General features: G+C 54.6%; 1 protein-coding gene across 3 annotated transcripts; it reads left to right on the forward strand.

Moving 5' to 3' along the window:
• Positions 1-208: 208 nt before the first annotated feature.
• Positions 209-18,429, forward strand: MEAK7 (MTOR associated protein, eak-7 homolog). 3 transcript variants are annotated; one of them, XM_036440452.2, is made up of 8 exons: positions 209-354; positions 7,139-7,313; positions 8,961-9,191; positions 9,529-9,673; positions 9,921-10,346; positions 14,450-14,568; positions 16,263-16,442; positions 16,917-18,429. In XM_036440452.2, the coding sequence occupies exons 2-8, from the start codon at positions 7,164-7,166 to the stop codon at positions 17,028-17,030; spliced, it is 1,365 nt and encodes a 454-aa protein (XP_036296345.1). In that variant the 5' UTR covers positions 209-354; positions 7,139-7,163; the 3' UTR covers positions 17,031-18,429. The 3 variants fall into 3 exon arrangements, with proteins under 3 accessions (XP_036296345.1, XP_045438593.1, XP_045438594.1); XM_045582637.1 differs by having other exon boundaries at positions 227-353; positions 7,135-7,313; XM_045582638.1 differs by lacking the exon at positions 209-354 and adding an exon at positions 365-386.
• The last annotated feature ends 1,690 nt before the right edge of the window (positions 18,430-20,119 follow it).

The following is a 20,119-nucleotide window of genomic DNA, read 5'->3' on the forward strand; positions in this document are numbered from 1 at the left end:
CCAGATGATTCTCATCATGAGAGAAGTTTGGGAAACACTTCACTAACATAACTCCCTGCATTCGCCCCAGCAACTTCCTGCCTGCAGCTGCCTGCTGGTCCTACCTACGTCCCGGCCCCGCCCAGTCTGTAGCCCCGCCCTTACCCGCCAAGGCACGCCCATTCCCCATGATATGCATCACCATTGGCTGACTCCTTTATAGGACCCCGCCCCCTCGGCATCCACTTCTGCCATTGGGGCAGAGAGACGCCCGTCAGCGCCGTCGCCTGGCAACAGGGCTGGCCGCTCCAGGGGGAAAAATCCTTGAACAGCCAGACAAACCGGAAGGCAAGTCCAGTTTTCGGAGCTGGGAAGGTGAGTTTAGTTCCGTGGTGAGGGGGGCAGAGGTGAGCTGAGAAAAGCGGCGCTGGCTCTGTGGCCTGGAAGCGGGGGCAGCGATCAGGGGCAATGACCCTGGTCCTGGGAGCGAAGGTACCCCGAGTCGCCTGGGCCCTGCACCTCTCTGCCAGGGGCCCTAGGTGGGGGCAGGTTAGGGGCAATGGGGGGACAGCTTTGAGGGATGGAGGGTCTCCGTGTGGTCTGTCAGAGCACAAAAATCACCCCGCACCTCCAGTCTCTTGTTTGCTGGAGGTAAAAGTGTCCCAGCAGGTGCCACCGCCAGGTCCGAGGCCATCGGTCTGGAAGGGTGAGCAATAATGCTGGTATGAACATGGGAGAGACTGGAACATCTGTGGAAGGAGGAGTCAGGGAGGTTAAGGTGGAATGTGAGGTGGGGAAGAGAGGGGGAGGAGTTGAGGAGAAGGGGGATCTTCCTTCTTGCTTTTCTGATCACAACCTACTAGCTTTTCCCCAGGTTAGTTGAGTCTGATCACTAAATTCAGGGCAGAGGGGAGAGGGAGAGAAAGCACCCGTATGCCGACACCTGCAGATGAGTCTGGGGCTCTCTGGAGGGCGGAAGCCGGCCTTTGCAGGTCAGTTCACCTTCCGGCCAGCAGGACTCTGCGGGGCCTGAAGGCTGGCTCCGGTCCAAGCTGACCTTCTGCAGGAGGGCTGCTGGTTCTGGGACATAGGCAGGGCTTGAAATGCTTTTGTCCCAATGAGGCAGGTGGATTCTTCCCAGAAAGGGGGTGCGTGAGGGTCAGGTCACCAGTCTCGGGACCGTGGCCCCTGGAGGTGGGGAGTTAGAGATTGACAAGCCAGGGTGGAGAGCATCCCCAAATGGGAGCCAGTTGGAGAGGTTCTGAGAGGCTGACTGAGCTCTCCTAGGACGCCTGGCCCCTCAGCGGACAAGGGCTCCCGCTCCCTCCCCTGCACGGAGGGAGTTTGTTTCTTCCGGGCTGTTCCTCTTGTTTCAAGGCAAGAACTCAGTCTTCCCTGGCGGGCTCATCTGTGTCTGTCTCTGGCTCCAGAAAGCAGAATTAACGGCCTATGTTACCTTGCTTAACCCTTTTCACCTCATTACAGCGTTGGCGGCACTTCCTCCATTTTACTAAGGTTCAAAAAGGCCTAGTAGTAACTTGCCCTGGTCATACAACCAACAAGTGTTGACCTTGAACTCAGAGATGCTCGTCTTTGTTACACCATCATTTCAGACCCGGGGCCCTGCACTGGGGCGAGGGTTCCAGGGTACGATTCAGTGCAGTTCTGTGTGGACTCTCCCGCTCTGCCCCATGGCTCCCGTCCTTGGAAGCCAGGATTCCCCACCCTCTGCCCTTCTGACGTTTAGGGCCAGGGAATTTTATTTTTTATGGGGCGGGCCTCCTGTGCACTGTAGGATATTTAGCAGCACCCCTGATGCCAGCCAGCAGTGACCCCTTTCTTAGTTGTGATAACCAAAAATCAACTTGCCAAATGTCCCCTGGATCAGTGGTCGCCAACCGGTGGTGCGTGGTCTGTGAGGTCCAAAAGGTTGGCGACCTCTGCCTTAGAGGATAAACCCACCCCAGCTGAGGACCGATGGGGTGAGCGATCTTGGGGTAATGTTGCGGTGCGTCCTCCTGAAAGGGAACCTGGCATAGGACCCTACAGGAGACGCAGGCCAGCGGAGGGTGCCTGTTTGCACAGCTTGCCAGGAAAGAGTCTGTGCTGCGTGGCGAGGTGCACCTGGGACAGCCCCCCGTGAAAGCCATCGCTGGGACTGGAAGGAAGCCAGGAACTTGCATTGCGGAGAAGTATGGACACATAGAAGGCTTCGTGTCCTTCCCAAAATTGAGTGTAGATTTCTGGCATGTTCACAGCGATGGAGGCTGGGGTGGATGAACCGGGGACACTTTGTACCATCACTGCCTCTGGCCTGCCAGGCGCTCTTTAAAAAGAGGTGTTTTGAGATGTGTCCCTTGTCCAGTGCCTGCGGGCTAGGAATGGCGGGGCGGGGGGAGGGCATGTTGTTAGGAGCTGCCCCTCCTCCCATAGGCCTGAAGCTCCTATTTGCGGCTGCTCCACACGCACTCCTTCCTACTAGGAAAATGGTGTTGCCAGGGCCTAACTTGTGTCTCCAATAGGCAGCGCCCACCCCCAAGCTGATGGCCTGCACCTCTCCTCTGCATTGCCCTGCCTTGGCTGCTCACCCAGCCTTTCCTCTCTCACAGTGTTTGGGCGCTGGGCAAGGCTGGCCGGGAACTGGGCGAGGCTGGCCGGGACAGGGCATGGCTGGCCGGGTGCTCCGTCCTGATTTATTTTCAAACAGTGGAGGAACCTATTTCCAGAGGGACGGAGGAGGAGGTGGGAGGGCTGGACATGAGGGGCAGACGGAAGTCCCTTGCTCTGTAGTCCCTTCAGGTACCTTTCCCACACCAGGCCTCACCTCACTAATCTTGGGGTTCACTGTCCCCACTTCCTAGCTAAGCCTCCTGTGGGTGCCTGAAGATCCAGCCTGAGCATGAGTTCTCACCCTGATCTCCCTGACCCTGCAGTTGTCTGCCTCTCCCTGTTACACGGGAGTTCCTGCAGGCCCAGGCCTGCCTGAGGCTTCTCTCTGTCACCTGCTCAGGAGATGCTGAGCTGTTTATTGAAGGAACAGATGCATTTGCTGAGGTCAGGAAGTGTCCTGCAGGAGGCCGGACCAGTGGCCCCTTCATGGCACAACCCCTGGGTATACCACAAACTTCCGAGGAGGGGCATTTAAAAGTGGGTGGCCTTTCACCCCCGCCAGTGGGGCAGAGGGTGAGAAACTCCTTACTGAGGTTGGTGTCCCCTGGTAGAGAAAATCCTTGGTTTTGAGCAGGGCGGAGCGTGCTCAGGATTCCGGGTAACTGAGGTGTGGCACTTCTGTGTCTTATGAAGCCGGAGGTGGCGTCATCTCGAGATCCTGGCCTTGCTGTGGGTTCTGCCTGGTGGCTTCTGGGCTTGTGTTCTTCAGGCTGGGACAAATCACTTCCTTGGATGTGCTGAGTCCCGGCCGTAGTCTAGGCCTGATGGGGTACAGAGATGAGGCACTCTGGAGCCATCCCGTTGTGAATAGTAGAGTACCAATCCAGGAGAGCTTGAGCCACTGTGAGCAAGTCCCATAGGAGCTGAACATGGGGTGCTTGGGCCTCTCAGGACCTTGGCCAGGCCAGCCTTGGGGGTTTATACCTGGGAGCCCACAAGGACGGGGGAGAATGGGTTGGTCCCCCTGAGAGGCCAGTAAAGGATATGACACAGTCATTGGACATGACGTCTCCGTATCTGCATGCACCAGGTTGGCCTAGGCCCTGGGCAGGTGGCTGTGGGGCAGAGTCTCTTGTGACTCAAATTCTAGCCAAGCAATTAGGCATGCACCTGGGTGCTGGAGGTGGGGGGCAGTGAGGGGTAAGCGGAATGAGCAAGAATGTCCTGTCTCCATTTTCAGTTAAGGCAACAGTCAGTTCTAGGAAAGTCACAGATGCCGGGTAGTCTCGGAACCCGAAGGCTGAGTGCGATGGTGAGGTGTGCAAGGTGGACAGGGAGGGCCCTCCGAGCCAGGCGAGGGGCAGGAAGGCCTGGTGCCCGCGTGGGCCTCACACATCTGGGCGGCTGGCCGTGGGAGCCTGCTGGGCGGGCGCAGCCTGGAGAGCTCAGCTTTGATAGGAGCCGTGCTAACGTCTCAGAAGCCTCCCCCTCCCAGGTGTCAGGAAGCTCTTCATCTCTGCCAGTGTTTAGCGGAGTCATGGCTTTCTCATGTCACAGCCGTGAGGTTTTCTAGAGGAAGGAAAAGTGAGCTCTTTGCTATGAAGACCCTGTCCATCTAAGGACGAGATGAAATCACTGGGGTGCATTTTTGTACATTTATCACTTTCAGGATTTCAGCAGAAGAACAAGATAGGACCCAGGGTGGGTCGTGTGACAAAACTTCTGGTGGCCTGATAAACTGACACAGATTTTTAAAATATATATATACTATTGATTTTTTTACAGAGAAGAAGGTAGAAGGATAGAGAGTTAGAAACATCGATCAGCTGCCTCCTGCACTCCCCTTACTGTGCCCGCAACCAAGGTACATGCCCTTGACTGGAATCAAACCTGGGACCTTTCAGTCCGCAGGCCTACGCTCTATCCACTGAGCCAAACTGGTTTCAGCAACACTGATTTTGAGTGAATTACTTGGGTGTGTGTGTGTGTGTGTGTGGGTGGGTGGGTGTGGGTGTGGGTGTGGTGGGGAGTATGAATCTAAAAGTACTTTTGACTGTCATGATTTACCAGGGATATATGTAAAGCTGTGACGGAACAAAGCAAAAGCAGGACCAGGCTGTACAGACAAAGATAAGATCACGGTGCGATCTCCCCAGATACCTCCCCACCCACCACTCACCTGGTAAACTCGAACAGTGCGGCCTCCTTCCTAGTGCTAACTGTAGCCCCTTTCTGTTCTCCCTGCATCTTTGTTAAAAATGAAGACACCCAGTCACTGATCTGCACCCAGGCCAGACTGAACCCTGCCTTCTCCGAACCCTCCAAGGAGACAGCCCCAACGCCATCCCAAGCCCCCTCACTGCTCTTACCAAGACCCCACCCCCCGCTTCCTCCCTGCAGCAACTTGGAAACGCAGCTTCTTGCTCATCTTCATTGTGGTTTCTCCTGGGCCTCGCCTCGGACTGTTCCCTGAAGCGCACAGCATGTAGGATGTAGGAAATTAACCTCGGAACCAGAGGTGTTTGTGCCCTGCTCCTCCCTTTGCTTTGCACTCTTTCCCACTCTCTGCTGGGATCAATGGTCTTTAAAGACCATGATGATGGCTCATCTCCTAATCTGGTCTTAAATGGTCAGGTTATTTCTTGGGTTTCTTAGAATAATTGAAGAGGATTGGCCAGTCTTGGCGTGGCTGCTTGAATTGTGCCCCTGGAGGGGACTAGGGGTCAGCTGGTGCTGCCCCGCTGTGGTTAGAGATAGTAAAGCCGCCTGCAGGCTGGCCCTGAGCCAGGGTCTGGGTTTCCTTCTTGGCCCTCATGCTGCTGAGAAACTTGAGGAGTGGAAGTATTTAGATCAGATGGCCCGTGAGTGACAGCTCTACACTGGTTGCTAAGACCTCACTTGCAGCCTGCGTTTGCAAGTGCTCTGAGTCCCTCTCCGTGCCTCTGCTGGAGCCTTCCTGTTCGGCCGATGGTGCCCCTGCCAGGATGGCAGTGATAAGAACAATGATGGGAGAAATAGCAAGAAAGTTGGAGAGGATCCAGGGACATCGGAACACTTGCACTTTGCTGCTGGGGACGGCAAATGGAAAACAGTCTGGTGGTTCTTCAAAAGTGAAACATCGGCCGGGACCGGTTTGGCTCAATGGATAGAGCGTCGGCTTGGGGACTGAAGGGACCCGGGTTCGATTCCGGTCAAGGGCATCTACCTTGGTTGCGGGCATATCCCCAGTAGGGGGTGTGCAAGAGGCAGCTGATTGATGACACTCTCTCATCGATGTTTCTAGCTCTCTATCTCTCTCCCTTCCTCTCTGTACAAAATCAATAAAATATATTTTTTTAGGAAAAAAAAAAAAAAAAGTGAAACATCGGATTACCACAGGACCCAGCCATTCCACTCCAAAGTCTGTACCCCCCAAACTTGAAAGCAGGGACTCAAACAAGTACTTGTGAATATTGCTGCTGTGAACATGCGTGTACAATACCCAAAGGGAGGAAGCAGCCTAAATGTCCATCAGCAGATGAGCGGATACGCCAAACGTGCTCTCTCCACACACTGGAGAATACTTGGCCACGAAAAGGAAGGAAGTGCTGACACGCACTGTAGCAGGATGAGCCTTGAAAACATTCTGTTGAGTGAAAGAAGCCAGTCACAAAAGGACATGAGTGTGATCCCATTTACATGAGAAGAGCAGGGTAGGCAGGTCCCGTGGAGAGGTGAGCAGTGAATGGCTGCCAGGGTTTGGGGGAGGAGGAATGGGGAGTGACTAGTAATGGTTACGAGGTTTCCTTGGGGCACCAATGGAAATGCTTTGGAACCATATAGCGGTGGTGGGGTACACTATTGGGAATGTACTAAGTGCCCTGAGCTGTATCCTTAAAAGGGTGAGTTTTATGTTTATCGAGTCTCACCTCAATAAAAAGAAAGAAAAGATCCCAACTGCCCTCCATTTCCCCTTGAGGTTTGCAACAGCCGGGACCTGAGGGGCCTGTTACATACACGCCGCGCCCTCTGGGATGGCTGCCCCTCCTTCACTGTCCTGGTGGGAGATGGCTGACCCTTGCAGTTTATGGAGTGCTTGTCTCCCCAGCAACTTCACCAAAGCGAGTTTCCAGATTAAGTTTAGGTTAAGAATTAAGAAGTCACAGCACTTGCCCCTAAAGAGATTTTTTTTTTTTTTTTCCCATCTGACTGTGCTTTTCTCTTTGAATCTATGGATCTGTAACGGGGTCTGTGATAATGAACAAAGGTCACCTGCTTTTGGGTTCTAGTCTGTGCAAACTCCTGAGCTCACTGGCTGGAAAATTTAACGATCACAATAATCTCTGAGGTACGGCTATGATTTATTACTAGGGGCCCAGTGCACAAAATTGTGACTTGTTAGTGTCCCTAGGCATCGCATGGCCTCTGTCACATGGCCTCTGCCGCCCTGTGATGCTACCTGAAGCTCCCTGCCCCAGGATGCTCTGTGATGCTTGCAGCCCCTCGACAGTTTGTTTTCTGTGGCCATGGCATTTGATTTTTCTCTCTAACTCAGTACCTTCTCCTGCAGAGAATCCTGCCAGCGATAAGGCAAGATGGGGAACAGCGGGAGCCGCCCGGAGCAGAGCGTTTGGTCACAGTTTCTTCCTGAGGAGCAGGCGGAGGTGGACCGGTTGTTTGATGCCCTGTCATCGGAGAAAAGCAGCTCGGCCTCGCCCAGGTCCTTTTCTCTGGAGGCGCTCAAGGCAAGAGCCACAGTCGCCCGTTAAGGCTTAGTCCAGAGCAGGAGTCTGCAAACCATGGCCCCCGAGCCAGAATTGGCTCTGTTTCTGTAAGATTGAACTTTAAAAAGTTCCTTTTCTGTCCAGGGTCAGATAGTACATATGTCACAGCTACTCCGCTCTGCCTTCCTCTCTCATTTCCAGTGAGATTGAACAAAGGGGCCAGCCCCGCCTCCCATCTCTGGACCTTTCGGGTTCATAGGTCCAGTAACGGCAAAGGTTTCCTTTTGCCTTTAGGATTTAAGTGTTTGATGTTCTTTTTGCCCTTAGGCTTTGTTAAGTCTTAGGAATTTTATGGTCCGCCTAGAAAATAATGATGTTTCAAAGTCAAGGTTCATCCAGGGGTTAAAATGCCCTTTCCCCCACCTTTATGCCTTGTTCCCTGGGGGCTTTAACTGCCTGTCTAAGTGCTCAGACAGAGGGAAGACACCAGAAAAGATGACATGGGCTCGTGTGCCTGGGCCGTGAGGGAAGGCCTGTGTGAGGCGCTCGGGCGGCCTCCTCTTGTAGAGCATGCAGAATGGGAGCTGATGGGCATCAGGGATCCCCCAGCAAAGTCGCCTCACAGATGAGCTAACTGGCCAGGGAGGTTATGTGGGTCACAGCCTTGTGGTGTATGTGTGTGCACAAGTATCTCCACTGGACCATAATCACCCCCATCTGCCTGGTCACCCCCTGTGCTGGAGCAGACAGAACCAGACCAGACTGGACGGCAGAGTGGGTGGCAACATCATAAGTGTTTGTTGAGATAAATATGGTTCAAGTTGATCGGAAAGCTTTGGTGACTCTATAGTTTCCCCTGAGAAGGAATTAGAGATTGCTTTTCCAGTAGAAATCCAGAAACGCTGACAGAAGTAGATATTCTCCTGAGAGCCAGGGTGAGGGCCAGCTTTTCAGGAACTGCAGAGCATGGCTGCTGTCACACACAGTGCAGGTGGAGGGTTACAGAAGGACCCGTGTTCAGGCCCCACCAGGATGGAAGTTCATGATTTGCTTCCTCTCGCCATTTATTTTGAATCTCTGCACCAAATCTGATCTGATGACGCTCAAAAGGAAAGCGATATTTACAGAATGTTATTGGCAAGACATTAAGAACTAGATTTTAAGTTGAAATAAAAATTAATTTAAAATGCACGTTAAGCACACAGAACTTGGATAAGAAGTGAAAGCCAGCTACTATGTTTGGAAGCTCCTAATATAGAGGAGACCAAATTAGCTGCAAATAGGCATATGCACCATATGTTTATAAATTCAGACGTGCAAATGGCAGCTATCCGTGTAGGAGGAAGATGTTGTAAGGAGAGTGAAGAGCAGATGATGGCCTGATGTAGGAGTGGCATGGCCAGCCATGGGGAGACGGGAAAGTCTGGAGAGGGGGGAACAGATTGTGGAAGAATCCGAGGGCCAGGACGAGCCACCAGCCAGGGCACGTTATGCATGTGGGTCCTTGGTGATGCGAGACCCTTCGGTGCGGGAGAGATGGTGCGTGTGAGGATCTGGGAAGGCTACATGCTGGTAGAAGCATCTTGGCATAGTGGTTGGCCGTGGTTCCCTTGTTACCATGTTTAACTTGGACCCTGTCTAGCCCTTTCTCCTCTTTGTCCTTCCCAGAGCCACATTGGGGAAGCGCTTCCCCCAGACATGGTCGCCAGGCTGTATGATGGCATGCGGAGGGTTGACCTGATGAGACCGGCGAAGGGGCCCAGCGAGAGCGTCTCCCGGGAGCAGTTCACAGCGTCCATGTCCCACCTGCTGAAGGGGAGCTCCAGGGAGAAGAGCTTCATGGTCCTGAAGATGATTTCTGCCACAGACGGCCCCGTGAAGGCACGCGAAGTCCTTAAGGTAGGGAGGCCTGGGGACCAGTGCAGCCATCCCCATGGTCCCGGTGTCCATAAGTGGGGGGCTCGGGGCGGTCAAGTCGCCGGTGGAAGCATCGGAGAGATGCCCACCTTGTGGGAAGCCTGAGTCACCTAGCTGGTGGACAAAGGCCTTGGCAAAGCCAGACCAGCCGAGGGGATCATTAGGAAAGTGAATGACTACCTCAGCAACATGATCTTTTTCTACGTTGAGGCCACTGCAGTTGGCATTAGAGGGATAAAACCCCTCTCCCTTGCTGATAGGACGTAGGTCCCCCGTCCCCGGTAGAAATGTCATTCCTGGTGACATTGTAACCTTCCAGTTCACAGAGGATCTCGTCGGCTCTCTGGTGCACGTGCTGAGCCACAGGCAGGAGCTGAGAGGCTGGGCGCCGAAGAGAGCCCCCGGCCCCCCGCCCAGGGTGCAGGCTCTGGCTGCGCAGCTGCTCTCCGAGGTGAAGCTTGCAGGCAAGTGCCCTGCACGTGCCCACATGCTGAGGCCTCCATGGTGCCATTCTGTCTCAATACTGTGGGCCTGCAGTCACGTTTTAGAATCTGAAAGTGTGAGTCTCCCACCTTGGGAAGACTGTAGATGGTCTGATTGGTTGGTATATGACTGTTCATAGTATTTCTTCACCATCCTCATTCTGCAGGTTGAGGTGAGGAGATATAAGGGCCTGTGATCGCCCAGTAACACCGTTTTCCCTTTCCCTAGACGGCAAGAAGCTGCTGGGCCCTGAGCGGCTGGACTGTGACTGCGATCCCGCTGTGATCGAGGACTGGGTGTTCAGGGCCTACCTGGTGGCCACGTTCCTGAGCGTGGTCATCCACCGGGGCTTTGGCCTGTCCTGGCCCCTCGACCTGGCCACGCTGGTCCCCGAGCGGCAGGTTGACCAGGGGCAGCAGTTTAACAGCGTCCTGGACCCCCTGTCAGTCATCTACCTCAACTCCCAGCTGCCCCGGGAGCAGCAGCACCGCTGGCACCTGCTCTTCTCGTCCGAGCTCCACGGGCACAGCTTCGCCCAGCTCTGCGGGCGCGTCCCCCACCGCGGGCCCTGCCTGCTGCTCCTCGAGGACCACGACGGCCACGTGTTCGGCGGGTTTGCCTCCTGCTCCTGGGAAGTCAAGCCTCAGTTTCAAGGTAGGACATGGCCACTGAAACCCAGGGGTGGGTAGCCGGGGGCGCGTCAGGAGTTCTGGTGAGACGGCTGTGGCCGGGAGACCCCTGAGCACCGGCAAAGGGTGTGAGTGTTAAAAGGGGGAGCGTCTCTTCTGGCTGCTCCTCCGGGCATTTGCCTCGCTGTGTCTGGGAGGAGAGGGAAACGTGCGGCTGCTTTCTGGTGGGGAAACGATGCCTGGGTTTCCTTTTGGTCCCGACGGCAGGGTCGGGTAGGCAGGCCGCGCATCCTCAGTTGGATTTTAGTTTTTTTAAAATAGTGTCAGGTCCAGGTCATGGGAGAGGCGGGGCTGCAGATGCCTCATGAGGGCCCCGGAGAGGCCAGCTCTTTCAGACGGGACGTCTTCCTTCCCTGGAACCCCTGTGTCTGCTGTGCCTCCGTCGCCATGTTTTTGGTTTTGTGATTTTGCTGGAGTTGGGAAGATCTTAAATCTCGAATGTAGCGAGATTTAAATGGTTCTAGAGAATTCTCCCCCTTCCTCAAAGAACAGTGCTCTGATAAGCATTTTTAAAGGGCCATTTTGAAGATGCTAATGTGCTGGGCATACTCGGGGGTGAAACTGCCTTCCTGGGTTTCGGTGTCGCTGTGTGTCCCCGGAGCATGGCCCGTCTGCCCGAGGCTTGTGTTCTCAGCTGGGTTCCTCGGGGCCAGTGGCTGTGGAGGGCTTTTCTTCATGGCTCTGAGCGCAAGTCCATTCCCGCTCTCCCTCCCATGGGATAAGTCAGTGGTCGGCAAACTCATTAGTCAACAGAGCCAAATACCAACAGTACAACAATTGAAATTTCTTTGGAGAGCCAAATTTTTTAAACAACTTCTTCTAATGCCACTTCTTAAAAATAGACTTGCCCAGGCCATGGTATTTTGTGGAAGAGCCACACTCAAGGGGCCAAAGAGCCACATGTGGCTCTTGAGCCGCAGTTTGCCGACCATGGAGCTAAGTGAATTCGGGGCAGGCTCCCTCCCCGTGCGGGGCGGGGTGAACATCCTCCCTAGCTGTGTGAGTGGAAGGGAGCTGAGATGTGGGAGACGGAGGGACTGCGCATCCGAACCAGACGGTCATCCATTTCCCGCCATTCTGCTGCGTCGCTCCGCCGCTTCTCTTCCTCTCTCAGCAGCGTGTGCAGCTGCCTTCTCATGGGTCCTCTGCTTTCAGTCTTGCCCTCCAGTCCGTTTGCCATGTTCCAGCTCGTCTCCTGGAAACTCTTAACAGACCCTGCTGCCCTCTGGCGGGCGCCTTTTACCTCCACTCTCCCGGCCCACTCCTGCTCCCCTTGAGATCCGTGCTCTCTAGCCATGTGCGACTCTCTGGCCCCTTGAGTGTGGCTCTTCCACAAAATACCACAGCCTGGGCGAGTCTATTTTGAAGAAGTGGCATTAGAAAAAGTTTAAGTTTAAAAAAGTTGGCTCTCCAAAGAAATTTCAATCGTTGTACTGTTGATATTTGGCTCTTTTGACTAATGAGTTTGCCGACCACTGCTCAAGGCCATCCCCACACAGTGTTCCACTGGCAGCACTCATGGACTCAGCAGAGATCTGTGCTCACGGCCCTGGTTTATCACCGTGAGAGGACACAGAACAAGATCAGTACAGGGAACAGGCTGGGGTGAAGTCTGGGGCAACCAGGCACGGCTCCCAGCGTCCCCTCCCAGGGGAGCCCCCCAGGACGTGCTGCACTCCCCCCAGCAACAGGCTGTGACAGCACGTGCACAGTGCCGTCCACCAGGAAGCTCAGTTAGGGCTCAGCGCCCAGGGTTATTTTGGGGGCCGGCCATGGGGGCACCCTCTGCCAGGCATGAAGCAAAGTCCCAGACTCCCGGGAGGAAAGCAGGAGTCAGCCCCAGTCACTGTGTGTGCAAGCAGTTCAGGCACCGGGCGCCACTCGGATCAGTTCTGGGAGTGGGGGCTCCCCCGGAACCCATGTTCCCAGACGCCAGCCCAGGGCCCGCCCTGGCAGCTCTTCTGGGACCGCAGTCTCAGGCCGCAGCGCCCCGTTCTGCACAGCCCCTTTCCCTGTCAGTGTCACGGGCTTGGCACCCCCTCCCGCTCCCAGCCTTTGGGGATGACGAGTTGCTCTGTCCTGTGGGTGGAGGCCATGCTTTAGGATATGGACAAAACACCTTCCTGAGAGCCATTAGGAATAAAATGTTCGCTTCTTCCAGCTCCTTAATATTAATGCCAGGTTAGCGCTGCTGGGTCTAATGTTTTATTAACAAGCAGAATTAATCTTCCCGAAGAACGGCGGAAAATGCAGTTACCAAGTTCTCCAACTCGAGTTCATTCTGTTCTGAAATACGGATGGAATCCCAGCAGAGGGCAGCCTTGCTCCAGAGTCCCACCCGATTCAGAGAGCACGCTCTTGTCTTGTCCGTTCCTCTAATGATGTGTGGGACTTGAAGTGACAGCCCCGGGGTTGCTTCACGCCTGCTCTGTCTCCTGTGGTGCAGCTGAAAGGCCCGTGGATTTGGGCTGGGCACAGAGCCTCGGCCCCCCAGAAGTGTGGGAATGGGCTTGTAAACTGTGTCACATGGGTGGCTGTCAGGTTGTCACTGTGGGAGTGAGGTGGGGGCCTCACTGTCGGTGTGGTTTTCTGCAGGTACCACTGCCTCCCTGGGTCCTTACCGCCACGTCCTAGGAAGAATCCTCCCCATGTGGCCTCCCTGCCGAGGGCAGCCCCCGGTGGACTGAAGTGGGGTGCATTGCAGCCGAGGGGCCTCTGCTTTGTGGCCCCGTGGCTTTGCTTAGCAGCATCAGACTGAATAAATGTTGGTTGAGAGACAGCCCTAGGATTGCAAAGCAAAGGGATCCTGTGACCGGCATGGGGGCAGTGGGGTGGGACCGGGTAGCTCACCGCTTCCAAAACCGCCCCCACCTGCTGGGCCACCCAAGCCCATGGACTCAAGTCTTTGCCCAGAGTCAGGGCCGCTGTCCTCTGGCTCCTGTGTTGGCTCCAGGCTCATCTCCCTGGCTGCCCTCCCCAGCACTCACACGCCCTTCAGGCAGGAAAGGGCCCCCGCTTTCCCCACACGTCTTGTCCCTGGGCGGGAGGTTGGGGGACTCCTCCAGGGAGTGGCTCTCCTCACAGCTGTCTCCGTCTCAGGATGTCCTCCCCGAAGCTCGGCCTCCAGAAACTCCCTTTCCGTCCTGACTGCACCCCGTGGATCTGTCTGGATTGAGGCTTGAGCATTGTTTACCCAGCTCGGCCCTTCCTGCTCCTTGAGGCCCCTGGGCTCGAAGCCCCTTCGTGTCTGCCCTCCACGTCTGCACTCTGTTGACTTCCCGGGACCTTCCTTCTGTCTCAGGAGCTGCCTGACCCCAAGGACCAGGAACTGCCTCTTGTGTGGGCTGTATGGCTAGTTTTGACACCAGGTGCCCTTCACACTGTCACTGTGGAGGGGCAGGCCTTTGGGCCAAGTTCACACAACTGTGGGGGCATCACTGGTGTGGCTGCCCCTGAGCTTGGGCTTCCTGGGGGCAAGATGGGCCTCCACCCCTCTCCTGGATGGGCTGAAGGTGCTTCTGGAATGAATGCATCAAGAAAGGGAGGGCTCTGAGACTCAGGGTGTGTTCATGCCCACAGTTTCAACTGGTACCTGCTCTCAGAGGCAGCATGCCCTGCCCTGGGATGAAGGTAGCCAGTCACCTCTCCCCGCCTGCCCCATCCTTCCTGCGGGGTGTCTACAGGGGTTCCCTCGCTGCCGAGTGGTGTGCTCTTTTAGGCTGGAATGGCCTTCCACAGCGTCCGGTGCCGACTGGAGGAGGCAGTGCCTACACAGAGTCAGGACCTGGAGTGACCACCAGGCTCCTTGCTCCGAGGTTAAAGGGCACCCGCCCCTTTGACTTGGTCATGTTCTTCCGATGAGCAGCGGGCAGAGTCCCATGACTGCTTCCTGTCTTCAGCCAGGGTCCAGGAAGGCCTGCGTGATGGCTGAGCCCCGGGTGTGTGTGAGCTCAGGGCACACGTGAAGACCCACGTGATGGTCTCGCTGCTCTGCCACTGAGCAGTGACTTGTTTGCAGCCCCTGCTTCTCTCTGTGATCCTGCTTACGTGTGCTCTGGTCACTTTCAGGGGACAACAGATGCTTCCTGTTCTCCATCTCCCCCAGCATGGCTGTGCACAGCTGCACGGGCTACAACAACCACTACATGTACCTGAACCATGGGCAGCAGACCATCCCAAACGGACTGGTGAGGACCGGGGAAGGGCTGGGACGTCCCACCGGAGTGTCCGACCCGGTGGAGTCAGTCCTGATAACCGGGGAGCTGCATGCACTCACTCATACCACGTGCCCTGTTCGGTTCATTCTGCCTGGTGCCAGGGCCGCGATGAGTGACAGGGGGGACAGGAGTTGTCTGGTGTAACAGAATTTCACCTGGAGCCTCGGATGGGGTGTTTTGGTGGCTTGTGTGCGATGGTGGATTTGGCCAGTTTTCCTGGTAATCAGATGATCCGTGGCCTTCGTGGCTGGACATAGTGTCGGTGTCAGACCTGTCACTGGCCTTGCTGCCCGGCCACATGCTTGGGGAGTGAATTGGGGGAGGGACACAACCAGGGCTGGACTCCCTGGAGCCATGGGGAGTTGTCACCCATGACCCACAAAGCAGTGTGTGGGGTGGCCGCACCTCCTGTCCGCTCAGTGCTCCGGCCTGGAGACTCGGCTACGTGAAGAGGCAAGGGAAGGTGAAGGCCAAGGGCCTGGGTGGGCGAGGGGGCAGGCCCCATGCACACACACAGCAGCCCAGCAGCTGCGGGCCCGCTACATGTGGGTGAGAGATGTGCCTCTCAACAGCACTCCCGCCAACTTATTTTCCTCTAACAAAAAGCTCCTTTCGGGAAACTCCGCCCTGTGCTTGCAAAGCCAGGGTCCAGGAAGGCTGGTCCCCCTGTCAGGATGGAGAGCGCCCCCATGCCCTTTCCCAGGCTTGCTGCATGCCTGCCCGGGGCCACCTGAGGACCCGACACCTCCCAGAAAGGGCAGTGTGGTGACCACAGGGCTTTGGCCTCAGGAGCTGCACCTAGTGGGTCCCCAGGAATCGCCAATCATCAGTCTGAAGGAGAGAAGCTGCTGAGAACGACTGCACTCTTCTTCTTCTTCTTCTTCTTCTTCTTCTTCTTCTTCTTCTTCTTCTTTAATATATTTTATTGATTTTTTACAGAGAGGAAAGGAGAGGGATAGAGAGTTAGAAACATCGATGAGAGAGAATCATCCATCAGCTGCCTCTTGCACACCTCCTACTGGGGATGTGCCCGCAACCAAGGTACATGCCCTTGACCGGAATCAAACCTGGGACCTTTCAGTCTGCAGGCTGACACTCTATCCACTAAGCCAAACCGGTTTCGACAACTGCACTTTCTTGCTTTGGCTTCTTGCTTGAAAGTAGTTCCAGGCACCAGGGCCGCAGGAAGAGGTAGTGGAGTTGGCACCCAGACACGTGACCAGGGAGGGGAGCCCCAGTTCTGTTCTCGTCGCCACGAGCTTAGAGGTGGCAGTGGCAGAACAGCTCTGCGTCACCCCCTGGGCCTGTGTTCCCCTCTCCCCCCGGGCCTGCCTCCTGGTTTCCCTCCTTGTGGGTGGCACACGGAGTGAGGGTCTTACACCCTCAGCGCAGTGCCCTGGGCTGTGGGGGACGAGTGTCCCTGCTGCAGGTTTCCCACAAGGTTCTCCGGCCCTGACAGCATGTTTCTGTCCTCTGTCAGCCAGGGTAGCCCCCAGAGAAAGCCATGCGGTGGGGGTCCGGACACCTCAGTGGTTATTCCGGTAACTTGTGCTGGGATATGTAACTGGCACCAGTCTGTCTATCTCGGCCTGGTGGCCGAGGCTGATGTAGGCTCGGAGTCAGACACGCAGGCCGGGGAGACACTGACGGCCTTCCCTCCGCAGGGCATGGGAGGGCAGCATCACTACTTCGGGCTGTGGATCGACGTGGACTTCGGGAAAGGACACAGCAAGGCCAAGCCCGCGTGCACCACGTACAACAGCCCCCAGCTGTCGGCCCAGGAGGACTTCCGGTTTGAGAAGATGGAGGTGTGGGCGGTCGGAGACGACTCCCGCTCCAAGCTGGTGAGCGTGGGGCGCTTCTCCACTTCCTCAGCCTCACTCCATTGGCTAGAGGGAAGCCTCTAGAGACGGTTTATCCCACATCTTTTTCCCGAATTTTCTGGCCAGAGGGATGCCAGTGAGGGCACAGCAGAGTCCTGTCAGGGTCCATTGAGGCGGGGAGATTAGCAGAATGAACCACCAGGAAAGCCCACGGTGGGAACTGGGGTGCTTGAGGGGCCCCCATCTGCAAGAGGAGGTGGGTTGGGGTGCCTTCTGGTTCTGTGGTTCTGCACTGAGTCATGGTTGGGCCCCCTTGTCACCTCCCAGCAATGGCATGCCGGGGCAGGGAGGCCGCAGTGAGGGAGCCGGAGCCCCCACCACACTTCCTGTGGCAGCAGTAGGCTTATTGTCCACTCGAATAAGCTTGAAGCATCCCCTTTTGCTCTGGGCTGTGCATCCTTGGTCACTGGACACACCATTTCCTTTTCCCCCAAGGCCAAGAGCAACAAGAGCATCCTGGATGTGGACCCCGAGGCCCAGGCCCTGCTGGAGATCAGTGGGCGGAGTCGCCACAGCGAGGGGCTCCGGGAAGTCCCTGACCAGGAGTGAGGAGGAGCCTGGAGCGAGGGTGGGCCTGGAGCTGTGCGTGACCCCCCCGGACAGAGCACTCAGCCTGCAGAGTCCTCCCCATCCTGCGGGTGCTTAGCTTTCACGCAGAGCTGCCCGGCCGCATCCTGGGGGTGCTGACTCAGAACGCAGCCACCGCTCCCGTGCCATACATTGACGCGTGAGTGTGTCTCCCAGAAATCCCGAGTGTCAAATGAGCCCCTTAAGTCCTGCACTTTGTAAATTTTGTCTCGCTGAAGTGCAAAGACATGGAGACACCTGAGACCTCTGTTGGAATCGGCATTGGACGGGCATGTGGGTTCTGGGCGTGGGGTTTGGCCCGCTGCTGGGGTTGCTTGGCCTCTGATCGGGTGTTTGTCACCGTTAAAGTGCCTTGACATTCCGTTTCAACGGGTAAAGGACAGGCATTTGGATGGGAATCGCGATGCTTTTTTACATATTAATGGGGGGAAATGGCCAAAGGTTTCGGAGATGGCAGCAGCCTGGGTCTTCAGTAGGTGTCCATGAGGGTCCACGCCTGCCTTCTCAGCTGTCTCTAAATGCGACTGTGCCATGAGCAAGTGGGAAAATGAGCACGACAGGGAAGTTCTGTTCTGTTACTAGTCCAGTGTTGGGTATTTGGAGGCCCGTCTGCGGCCTGTTTTATAAATTAGTGGCACCTTGGCGGCACCGGCCTGGGTGCGGCCTCCTGACACGCACCTGTCCATGTCACCTTCCTGCCCAGTGCTGCTCCCTTCAAGCAAACCCAGTGACCCCAAAATGCTAAGGACCGCTGAGCTTAGTGGGGTGGGCTTCCGTGCAGAGCTGCCATCGCCCAGGTCTGGAAACACTATAAACACACTGTGCAAATCCCTTCCTCCACAGAGCTGTGGGCGCCTCTCAGACACGTCACTGCGTCCTTGTGTCTTCTGCTCTGAGCTTTGACCTTTTACAACAGAATTTATGCCCTGATTATAAGCCATAGCAAACTGAGCTGTTTGCCTTTTGTAGCTTCTTCATTTTCTACCAGGAGGCTCATCAAGCTTTGCACTCGACAGTGCCGTTGACTGAGCAGAAGGCCCTGCAAAGGAGACTTCCACAGGGAAGCACACGCTCGGACGGAGCGCAGAGGGGCAGCGGTGTGACACGCATAGGTGCAGTCACGATTGATTTCCTTATAAAAAGCCAGTTTGTAATAGCTTCCCTGGTACATTAGGTGACTTCCTCACAGACGGATCAGCAGTTGCAGGACACTGGGGCCCTCAGACAGCCTCACCATAAATCTGAAGAATTAGGTCTTGAATATTCAGTTTGTTGTGGAATGTTTTCTCTTTGTTTTATAAAATGCAATTAAATACCTCATTAATAAAAGATCATTGGCGTCCCTACATTGAGTACCGTTCACTGCTGCCTCTGTGGCTGCTGGGGAGGCGGAGGTTTTGTCTGCCTGCGTGTTTCCCGCCTTGTGCTTGTTCTGATGAGAGTGCATGCAAACCAAGGGGGTTGTGTTTCCCAAGATGCACCCTTCCGGGAGGCAGGGAGGGTGCCCAGACCAGGTGCGTGGTTCCCTGGGGGATGCTGCCCTCACGGTGGGCCTGCGGGTCTGAGCACACCCTGATACGGTATCAGTCGTGGCCGGGCCACTGGCCTGGCGCACCGTCCTCTACCTGGGGCCAGGAAGCCTGTGACGCTGGTCTTAACCGATGCTCTTTTACAATCAGGAATAACAATTCAGGTTGTAAGGATCAGTGGTCTCCACAAGTGAAGACTGGTCAGCACCTAAAAAGGTGCTAGAAGGAAGAAATGAAAAAAAAAATGCAGTTCCTGTTACCAACCTGCCTATCTTCCCATCATGTTTTATCAATTTAAAAAATGACCACATGTGGCTGAAACTGGTTTGGCTCAAAGGATAGAGCATCGGCTTGGGGACTGAAAGGTCCCGGGTTCGATTCTGGTCAAGGGCATGTACTTTGGTTGCGGGCATATCCCCAGTAGGGGGTGTGCAAGAGGCAGCTGATGGATGATTCTCTCTCATCGATGTTTCTAACGCTCTATCTTTCTCCCTTCCTCTCTGTATAAAATCAATAATAAAATAAAAATATATTTTTAAAAAATGACCGCATGTGTACGTGGTAAAAACGGCCAAAATGGAAACTATAACCGGAAGAGGGAAGTCTTCCTCCTGCCCCCTTCCCAGCATCTCCTTCCCAAGAGGCAAAAGCTTGACTGTTTTCCACACTGGTGTGCCCCTCACTTTTTATTGGGTAGAGATGGCTCCATAGTCATCCATCTGTCGCCTTGTTTTCGTTGACTGTGTAATGTCCCATTATTCGAATGGGCATCATTTCTAGGGTTGAGTCACCTCGGCTGCGGAACATTTGGCTTGCAGCTCACTGTGGCTGCAGTGACTATCCCGTGTGTCTTGGTGTGATTTCTATCCGGAGGATAAACTCTTAGAAGCTGTTGGATCAAAAAGTACATGAATTTTTATTTAGATACTAACAAATCTAATCCTTCGAGCTCAATTTATATTTTTAACATATTGGAGTACTTGTTTGCTATATTTTCATCAGCATGATATTAAAGTTCAGTTTTTGTTTACTTGATACACGAAAACTAATTTTATTTTCTGTTTTATGTGTGACAGTGAGCAGCTTAATTTTTTAAAAGCCGTCTGTATTATGTCCTTTATCTGGTTTTCCAGGGTGTGAGTCTTCTCTGATTGATTTGCAAGAGTGCTCTTTGGAATGAGGCAAATCAGCATTTGATGTGTATGGCAAATATGTTTTCCAGTTTGTTCAAATTTATTTATTTTTCTTTACATAATTTTTGTATTTTATGCCATCATATTTGCCAATTTTTCTCCACTTTTAGATTAAAAAAAATGTTTTCTTCTACTACTTTTGTGCTTTCTATTTTTACGTCTACATCTTTGAACCATTCAAAATGTATTTTATTTATTTATTTAAATATATTTTATTAATTTTTTACAGAGAGGAAGGAAGAGAGAGAGCTAGAAAGCCAATGAGAGAGAAACATCGACCAGCTGCCTCTTGTATACTCCCTACTGGGGATGTGCCGGTAACTAATGT

Source organism: Pipistrellus kuhlii, unplaced genomic scaffold, assembly GCF_014108245.1.
Source record: "Pipistrellus kuhlii isolate mPipKuh1 unplaced genomic scaffold, mPipKuh1.p scaffold_m20_p_17, whole genome shotgun sequence".
Lineage (NCBI taxonomy): Eukaryota > Metazoa > Chordata > Mammalia > Chiroptera > Vespertilionidae > Pipistrellus > Pipistrellus kuhlii.